Source organism: Sarcophilus harrisii, chromosome 1, assembly GCF_902635505.1.
Source record: "Sarcophilus harrisii chromosome 1, mSarHar1.11, whole genome shotgun sequence".
Lineage (NCBI taxonomy): Eukaryota > Metazoa > Chordata > Mammalia > Dasyuromorphia > Dasyuridae > Sarcophilus > Sarcophilus harrisii.
This window is the reverse complement of record NC_045426.1, coordinates 661178933-661188645: the sequence shown is the minus strand read 5'-3', so window position 1 is coordinate 661188645 and position 9713 is coordinate 661178933. Positions and strand designations below refer to the sequence as shown.

The window sequence follows — 9713 nt, the reverse complement described above, 5'->3', positions numbered from 1 at the left end:
GGGGGAGGGGCCATACCTGCTGAGCCCGGCAGAGTGTCCCTCGGCGATACATGTAATCCTCCGAGTTCATAATGAACACCATCTTGTGGGTGGTGAGCTTGAAACGGCAGTCAACATTGCAGGCGCTTTCCACGCCAACAAGTCTCTTCCAGGAACTCTTCACCTCGCTGCGGAGAGCTCGGACCTGCTTGCTTTGCCACTGACGGAACTTCTTGAGATTTCTATAACAAGCAAGTCAGTGAGGATCCAGAGAGGAGGGGAGATAATACAAAAGGGACCTGGGACCTGAAGGGAGGGAAAGGAACCCCCAGAGGAAGACTACTCTCTTGCCAACTTCTAGCCTGATTGCTGAGCACTGTCATATGTTAATTCCCTCTGATACTTCCTGACAAGAATTCTGGCTTGTTGATGCTTTTTCTAAAAGATCCTCTTTAAGCCTATCACCTTACTGACATAGTTGAATACAGCAAGGGGATGGTGGGTCCAGAATAACACCACACTGACTAGGGAAGTCAGTCACTGGTGGGGGGGGCAAATGACAAAGTCACTATAAAAGCCTGGAACTCTGGGAAGATGGACTCACTCAATAGTTCATGCCATCAACATGTCCCATAAACCTTGCCATGGTAATGATCCACTACCAATTGTCTGTTCCCAATCTCTGCTCCTAAATCTGTTTTCTCTGCTTGTCTCAGCCTCCTGAATGTTTACACATCCTGGGGAAAAAATCTTGGTCTGAAACCAGCCTGGCCTTTTAAATATGATCCACGCCAGATTCAAAACTGACTCATTCTCATCCAAAAAGGAGACTGAATACTCTCAAGGGGATGCCTGCCTGATCACTGGTGCAAACTAGCTTCATCCTAACTTGGAGGGTGAGGGGAATTCACAAAATCCAGAAGGAATACTATGCAGCCACTACATGTGATATGATCAAGGAAAAGAGAAGTGAGACTACAATCTCCCTTTTTCTAGATGCTTTCCTTCTCTTCATAAATATTGGAATTGCTTTAACATTGTAGGTACCCCATCACACATGATCTTGGACTAAGATCCTTAGGCTTCTATATAGTAAATATACTAAGCAGGTGACTCCCATAAGAAAATCTCTCCTCATTCCCATAGTTACAAAACCACCTCGACTAAGCTGATGATTCAAAATGGGACAGAAGTAACTGGTTTCTGGTCTTACCTTTGCAGAAAAACAGGTTTCAAAAGGAAGCCATCATTTGGTGGATTCGATGCTCCCTCTGTGCCCACATACTGCTCCATGTAATTGGCTAAGTGCTATAAAAAAAGAGTTTCTCAAGATTTCTTCTATGTCTTCTCTTTATGATGAATTACAAAGACTAAATCACATTATATCTCTCTCTCTGAAGATTTGTATACTGTAATCTATACTGTGTGCAATACATCCAGCAAAAAACCAAACCACCTCTCTATCCAATGATCAGAGAATAGCTAAATAAATCATGATATATTAATGTAATGGTACCACCAAAATCCATAAAAAGAAATGGGGCTTTAAGTCAAATGGTGTGAAGTAGGACCTCAAATGGTGTAAAATAGGATCAGCAAAATATAAACAATATATGAAATGACTACGATATAAAAACAAAAACCAACAAAGCTTACAAACATGGATTTGAAGGGGACTCTAAGGAAACAGGTATTAAAAAAAATTTGTTAAATGCATAAATTAAGATACAGAAAGTACATATTTTTCAGATTTTTATTGGGCAATTTATTTCACATTCTATGTGCTATGAGTAAATTCAAAATTAATTTTAAAAGATTCAAAGGCCTCGCTAAACTTGCCCGAAGAGGGAGCAGTATCTTCCACCCAGCAGCCTAATGTTTATCAATCTTTCTTTGGCTAAGTGAAGAAGGAAAGACAAGTATAAATTTCAAGCTTTGCTATTAAATTGCAGCCAGTATAAATGGAGTTTAAGCAAGGACAAACTTTACTTAATGCTCCTCTAACCAGTGTTGTGGCAAAAGTACACTGTTAATAGCTCTTCCCTGCCTGACTAAAGTTGACAATACATTTATAGCATGTACTGTGCTGATCTGAAGATAGTTTTAAAATGAGATTTGTTGGAAAGAATAAAACATGTTTATTTGTACACTGGAAAAATACATTAATTTTGGACTGCTCTTTATAAAAGTCAGATGTAAGAAAAAAAGAATGACAACTTCTTCTAGCTTTACCCCCTTACCCTCATAAAGTCATTTCAAATAATGCTCTACTTTAAGGAATCAACTAGTCACACTTGTTGAGATGGGCATGTTAAAAAAAGGTGAGCTGAGGACCTGGGCTTTCATTTATCTCCCTTCTCCCTGAAAGTAAGTAGGTTGTCCTAGTGTAGCAGCAATGATGTCAGACCGGTGCCCCCAGAAACCTCCAAGCATCTTTGAACAAATTGGAACCAGCTGCACCTCAGCAGTTTCCCACTCTTACCCTAGGATCAATCTAATGAAATGAGCACAGCCCCAGACATCAAGATGGGGAGCCAACTGGAACAGCCAGGGCTCTGGCTTCTGGCCAGCCCAAATGCTCACAGGGGCTGCCTGCTCATGGCTCTCAGCTACGCCTTCCCCAGATGGCCCTCACCTGACCTAGATGGAGTCCACAGAGCTGAGGCCTTTACCTGGACTTCCACAGGATCTTCTGTCTGGGCCTCTTCTGTGTCTAGCAATTCAATGGTCATTATCACCTGCCCTTTTCTCTGAAGAAACATCACCTAGAAGAGCGTAATACAAGCACACCTTACTACCAAAAGACAAAGAGCAAGAAGACAATTAAGCAGACCTAGGGAGCTATACAGTCTCAGGCTTTTCCCACATGGTTCCCACATTATGAGACTAGTTAGGAATCTGAGGCACAAAAGTGTTTGGAAATATAAAATGTCAAAGCTGCTACAGAGTTGGGAGGTCATTTGGTCCAACCCATATCAAAACAAGAGGCCCCTCAACAACACAGCAGCATGGGAGTCACTACCTCATGAAGAGTCAAGACTCCATGGACGGACATCCAGAATTGTGAACCAATAACTAACTACCTTCTGCTAACTCTTTTTATTTTTTTATTATAGCTTTTTATTTACAAGATATATGCATGGGTAATTTTTCATCATGGACAACTGCACTTTGAAATAATATACAATTAACCTGTGAAGGAAATAAAAAATGCAAGTGGACAAAAACAGAGGGATTGGAAATGCTATGTAGTAGTTCACACTCATTTCCCAAGAGTCCTTTCGCTGGGTGTCTGCTAACTCTTTTTAAATGTCTTAAGACCTTTCATTTTTAAATCAGACATTTCCAGATAAGTCATTTTTTGCACATACCCTAGATATACAGAGTAAAATGCTGTTCCCAAAGCACAGCCCACCATCAGGCATCCCTGCTGGCCTAGCCGCTTCCCTAGCATTCAATGTCCTTCCTCCAGCCAGGGATCTTTCAGAATCTCCCAGGGCCTCACTCAGGTGGCCTTTTTCCCACTGAGAGCATCCTGCCAGCTAAAAGAATACTTCTCACTGCGCCCCTGCTCAATGTTTCCTGGGGCACTTTAGCCTACTGCATGGTACACTGATATGGGAATGTAAGAAACTCCTGGCACAACCCAAGGTGCCAAAGGGCAGGGACTTCACCATGTTTTCTCTCTGTATCCTTGGCCCCTAGCATTGTAGATGCTAGGGCCTTAGATGCATTGTATACAGTAAGCCCTTGATAAATATCTGCTAAGTGAATAAATCAATCATTAGTGCTCCAATCCCCTAAATCATTTGCGAGGACTGGAAGCAAGAGAATATGCATGTAGACATCACTGTGTGCCAGGTCCTGTGATAAGAGCCATACAAATATTATCTCATCTGAGTCTCACAACAACCCAAGGAGACAAGTGATATCATTATCCCTAATTTTAACAGCTGAGGAAACAGGCTGACAGAAAGTCAGTGACTTTCCCAATGTCACTTATTTGTGAGTGTCAGATTATAAAGCGCTATAAAGTTAGTAAGTATCTGAGGCTATATTTGGCCCACAATTTTCTCTATTCTGCCACTCAGCTGCCTTCAAACATTTACTTCCAAAAATTCTGAGACAGTATATTATTTTCCCTATTTAACAAAAAAAGAAAATGAAGACCAGAAAAAACAAACCAACCAGCTACTACAGGACCCACAGTCACCCATCCTGTAAGGAGCAGAGCCAGGCCTTGATCAGCTCTTGTGCCACACTGGTCTTGCAATGTGTCCTCCCTTCCCAGTCTTCCCTCAGCAGCTCTCTGGGGATCCTGAGGTACAGACTGCAATCCCCAAGGGAAGGAGTGCGGTCTCCTGCATGAACCAGAGGCCATGGTGCAGACTCTGCCCATGCTGCCTTTTCTGAAACGGATTCCTCACCTTGAAGCAGTTCTCATCAGCCATGCACCTCTCTGCCTTCCACTGGTAACTCGTCTCCTTGGCTGCACGGACACAGCGTGAGGACAAGTTTCCTCCTGCTGCCCCTCGCTTCTTCTCGTTGAGGTAGAGTTCCACCACTTTTAGACAAATGTCATCACTCACCAAGTGATGAAGCTGTTAAGTTAGAGCAATGACAACTGAGTACATACCTATCTTACAAAGTCCCATAAGTAAAGAGATTTTTTTTTTCAAAGTTAAAAAAATATGTAGCTATACTATAAAAATCAGAGATCGCACTTAGATCTTACACTGGCCAAGGGAAAGAGTAAAGATGGACTGTATGTAGATCAGTATCCATGGGGAGCATGGTCATTTGCCCAATGTGTGAAACTGGACAGAAAAAAGCAACAAAACTTGACTGAGTTCACAGCATTCAAATCAAGAAACAAGCCCAGGACTTTGCTTTCTATTAATTCCTACTTATTGATCAGTCCCCAGATGCTCCTTTGAACTTGTGGCTCATATGGCCAGAAAGGTCCCCAAAGGATCACCTTGACTAGGTGAAGGGCAGGGAGTCAGACTGACATGAGAAAGAAAGGCCTGAGACACCCCCCATGCACGGGGGGAACTGCCAAACTCCTCCTTTGCTCAACTCTCACCTGCCGCACGATGTTCTGGACCAGCTTATCCATAGTGAAGCCGATGTAGGCATGAATGGTAAACATCTCCCGAAGAGTGTCCTCATACTGCGTGGGATCAATGTTGCCCTCTAGTAAACTCCTTACCATGTCCAAAAATGCTGGGTAATACTCTTCCAGTTCCACCTCACCTAATTAAGAGATAGAAAAAGTCATCCACAGGAGAAGAGGATATCACCAATAAATAGAACAGCAAAAGAATCCATTAAGAATCTTCTCTGAAACTCACAACCTTTGGTTCTGGACCAAAAAATTCCTCTCCAATAGCATCAAGTTACATGCTTACAACACTTACTCTAAGAAAGCTGATAACCTTTAACAAGTGACCACAAGGAAATGATTTCCAACAGCAAACTGACAGTCTAGAGGCCTAAATGCCACAGGCACAACAGCTTGAGCACCAGTTGTTTCAATAGTATAATCCTCCCTCCACCAATGCAGATCAGAAGTCCAGGCTGGAAAAAGGTTTCATCATTCACAGGATCAAAAACAGTCAATGCTGGCAGCCAAAATCCTGGGGATTGGGGCCTCAGCCCCACCCACAGGCCACTGAGAGCTGGCTGGGGAATCCTCTGAGAGGAGAGTGGCAACTGGTTGGCAGAGATTCCAAAGGCAGATGGGGTTAGGGGAGGAGCAAGACAGGAGTGTCTGCTGCCAAGTGTGCAAAGCACAAAAGCCAGACATCTCACCTCACCACAATTTATGTCAACTGGAGACCAGGAAGATAGATAAAAATGACAACCACTCCCAATGTGTCTGAGGCACTGCAGTCAGTGACAAGAGCCAGGGAAGTGTGGCCCTCACTCCCATACCCCCAGCTCCCTGCCCAAGTCTGTTGCCCACCTCCACTCGGAGGCTGGGCAGTGTGACACATGAAGGCCATCACTCCATGTGCTCCCATGCTCCAGATAAACATCCCTTATACCACAGGGACCACAGCTCAGGGCTTTGCACTATGGCTCAAAAGAGATCAAAAATATGCTACTAAAATATGCTTCCCTTAGACCATTCAGCATACAAGAGGAGAAAATGAGTTTTGCCCACTCTAGACACAGTGCCCCCAGAGCTGATAACATTACATCAACAAGAGGGGCACCCAGGCAATCCCCACCAAGAGCGAGCTGCTCAGGACTGCACAGGCTGGCTGAGTCATGCTTACTTGGCTGCTTCAGCCGCAGCTCCATCGCAGGGTCGTTGGATTTCTCCTTCCTTCCTTCACAGAGGAGTTTCTCTCTCTCCTTCTCAGTCCGATATTCTAAGAGCTGCTTCTGGGCCTGCCGGTAAATCTTTAAAAGTCTTGAACACAAAGTCTGGTGAAGGCGCAGGAAGAAATACCAGTTGTTATTGGCAAAGAAGAGGCTGTAAACATCGTCCAGCGCCCCAGGCTGCTCGGGGGCCACCACTGCTGCTGCGCACAAGCCACCCTTTTCATCCAGGGGGCTGCTCTGTGGCAGAGATGAGGATTTCTTCCAAAGCTCGGCGGTGTCCACATTCTGTCCCTGACTGTGTTCTCGGTCTTCATCCGTCGACTCTTCAGAAATAACAAGATCTGAGAGCTGGGAAAAGAATAAGCTGGGCACAAAGTGGTGGACTATCTGCTGGATAGTGCCCTGATCCTCCTTCTGGATTGTTGGCTGCCTCTTCACATAGTAGCTGATGAGTGAGGCTGCGTCCTCCAGGATCTGCTTGTCTTCATACACAAAAATGAGGTGGGGCTCGTTAGTTGGGGCATTACGGCCCTCTGAATGTTGTTCCTGATGCTGTAGAGGGGAAAGTACCATTAGAAAGAATGTTTTCCTAAGTAACAGCATTACTATTACAAGTAGTGAAAAGTATTTAAGTTTTATTGCAATTTTTTTTAAAGGTGGTTCAAGAGCCGAAAGACCTGGGTTTTAGTCCCAGCGCCACAAATAATTAGTTGTGACACAGACAAATTTCTCTAGCTCCCCACATCAGTTTTCTCCTCTGTAAAATAAGAGAGGGAATAATTTATCTGGAAGGTTCCTTGAAGCTTGGGTGTTTCACACGAAGTAAGGTCCATTTCAATGCTGTCATTTCATATTTGAAGGCCCCTCTTTGCCCTGACATTCAGTACTCTAAGGACCTTCCCAGCTCTGACATTTCCTATTCTAAGGGTCTTTCTATTTCTGACACTCTTCTAAAATTCCTCCCAGTTTTGATAGTAACAATGCAAGAATTTAGTGGAAAAGACAACAATAATACCAAAGAACCTCACAACCCAAACTTCCCCCTAGAAAATTAGGTCCTTTATAAATGATGCTTCTTTAGTTTTTAAAAGAGGAAAACATGAGTCAAATATCAAAGATTCTTTAAAGATAACATATCAAAGATTTAGGGTCACCCAACATTTTAGAGATGAGGAAACAGAGCTTGGGTGAAGTAACTCATCCAAGGCTACAAAGGGAGGACATGATGGAGCCAGGACTGAATCAAGCTTCATATCACTGTGACTCAAATTCATCACACTGCTAATAGAATTGCTTAGGACTCCTTTGTGCTACCTGGTAAATCCCAGCATAATAAACATAATTCAATGACAACAAGATTACCAGAATAAATCATTTAAAACCTTAACACTATATAGCCTTGACAAATATGAGTGTGCGGTGGAGGATGGAAACATTAACATCAAATAGTCTGATACAACAGAATGCCTACAGTGCTTCCTACACACCCAGTGAAGTAGAGAGTTCAAGCATTCTTAGTCTTATTATCCCCATTCTCAAGGAAGGAATCAGAGCCCCCAAAAATGAAGTGATATGCCAATGGTGACAAAGTCACATATGTAGCGGTGGCAGAGCCAGGAATTCACACAGGTTCCAGACTCCAGTCTGGTATTCTTTCCACTCTAACAAGCTACTTTGGGAGATAGCTATCTAAAGCACAACAGGACTATATGTCCTGCTCAAGTAAGACACAGTTTAAGTGAGAGTTTTAATACATTATACTTAATGAAACCGATAATCTGGTTCGGCAACAATCAAAGTAAACCATAATTAAACAGAAAAAGTAGAGAACTTATAACTTCCAAGAATCATATTTCCATGTGTTTCTAAATTCCAGCTGTGGATAGCAATCTACTTGCTGACATCATCCTGCTCTTCCTGTAACTATCTGTCATGTCTTCAAATTCTTCTAGAAGTAGTAGATGCCATCAATATGGGGTGTCCCACTGGAAGGAGAAGCTCCAACTTGTCTGTAATTTAGCAGAAGGTTCCAAAGAATGCTGTAGCCAAACTGCAATAACTTTGGTGATGGCCAATCAGACTACTTAGATTGGCCTTTGCGTGACACATTAGGCCTTTATATCTCTTCAAAACCTTCCTTAAAATTAATCTCATTGTGTCAAACCTTTATTCATTCTCTGTGTGTGTATGATTATTACAAGTTAGAAGAAGATTCACTTTAAAGATATTAAAAAAAATTTTTTCAATGTTCTGCCCCACAACTGCCTGGGTCAAAGTAAGCAAATGAAACAAAACCATCAGAGTGAGTTAAGACTAAGAGCATAGAGGGCACTGGAAAGAGTATTGACCTTAAGCATCAACAGTTTCAAGTTTGAAGGCTTGTCACTGATACTTTGTGACCCTGGCAAATCACTTCATCATGTGAGGACTTTCACTTCCTCATTTATCCAGGACAGTTCTAGCATTCCACATTCCAAGGTTTTTCTCACCTCTGATATTCTATGATTTATGTTCCAAAGTTCCATCCCATTTAGACACACCATGTCCTAACCTTTCATGTAGTTCTAACCAGCCTATGATTTACTGAAAAAAAGCATTTGGTCTCTTCTTATCTCTGGACAAATCTTACCTCATCATAAACACTTTCAATTTCATTCAGCAAACTTTTTGATCGAAGGGCTTTAGTATCATTTTGCTTAAAATTAACAGCCTGATGGTCAAGAGATTTTAAATAAGCCTTCTCATATTGCTCCCGCCAGATTTTATTGAAACCCTGTTGAGCTTCTCTCCATTCTTCCTCTTTAGCTTTTAGCCTATGAAACATAAGGAATATTCATTTTTCACATTATTCAAAAACCATTATATTACTGTAATATCTGTACCAACTATCTGGTGAAAATCTTAAAATGTATGGATTAATTTATGGCACTGTTCAATTATATGAGTGAAAGAAATAGTATCTTTCTCTCTGCCCTCTTCAGGCCCAAAACTGGGAAGCCAACCCAACCCACAGCAATGGGAAAACAGATAATACCTTTTTAGTACTACAGGAACAGCAGTCACTGGATTTTTCTTCAGACTTTCAATAATTTCTGGGGCTTTATCACCATAAATTCGGTAGATTGCTCGCCGCTGGATGACTTCTGATGTCCCTCCCAGGCAGTCATCTAATCGGAATTTTTCCTGATCTTCTGGAGACATTCTAGAGAGCTTTTTCTGCACACTCTCCAAAACCCGGATAGTGGCAAGGTTCGTCTCCAAGACAACATCTAACTATTAAAATAAATTCAGTTCAATGAATATTGCTTAAACACCTACCCTGAGTATAAAGTGCTAAATGGTGCAGTGGAAAAAGCACCAGGCCTGAAGTCAGGAAGACTTCAAATCCAGCCTCAGATGGA

At 42.4% G+C, this 9713-nt stretch overlaps 1 protein-coding gene across 1 annotated transcript in view; it reads right to left on the bottom strand.

Annotated features, from left to right (window-relative positions):
- Positions 1–9713, bottom strand: part of SIN3B (SIN3 transcription regulator family member B) — an 81252-nt gene that overhangs the window by 24272 nt on the left and 47267 nt on the right. The window contains exons 11-18 of the mRNA XM_031947975.1: positions 9347–9585; positions 8942–9125; positions 6264–6864; positions 5066–5235; positions 4407–4580; positions 2652–2744; positions 1193–1287; positions 17–221 (exon numbers count right to left, since the gene is read on the bottom strand). Of these exons, the coding sequence (XP_031803835.1) occupies positions 17–221; positions 1193–1287; positions 2652–2744; positions 4407–4580; positions 5066–5235; positions 6264–6864; positions 8942–9125; positions 9347–9585 (1761 nt within the window). The remainder of the gene's footprint in view (positions 1–16; positions 222–1192; positions 1288–2651; positions 2745–4406; positions 4581–5065; positions 5236–6263; positions 6865–8941; positions 9126–9346; positions 9586–9713) is intronic.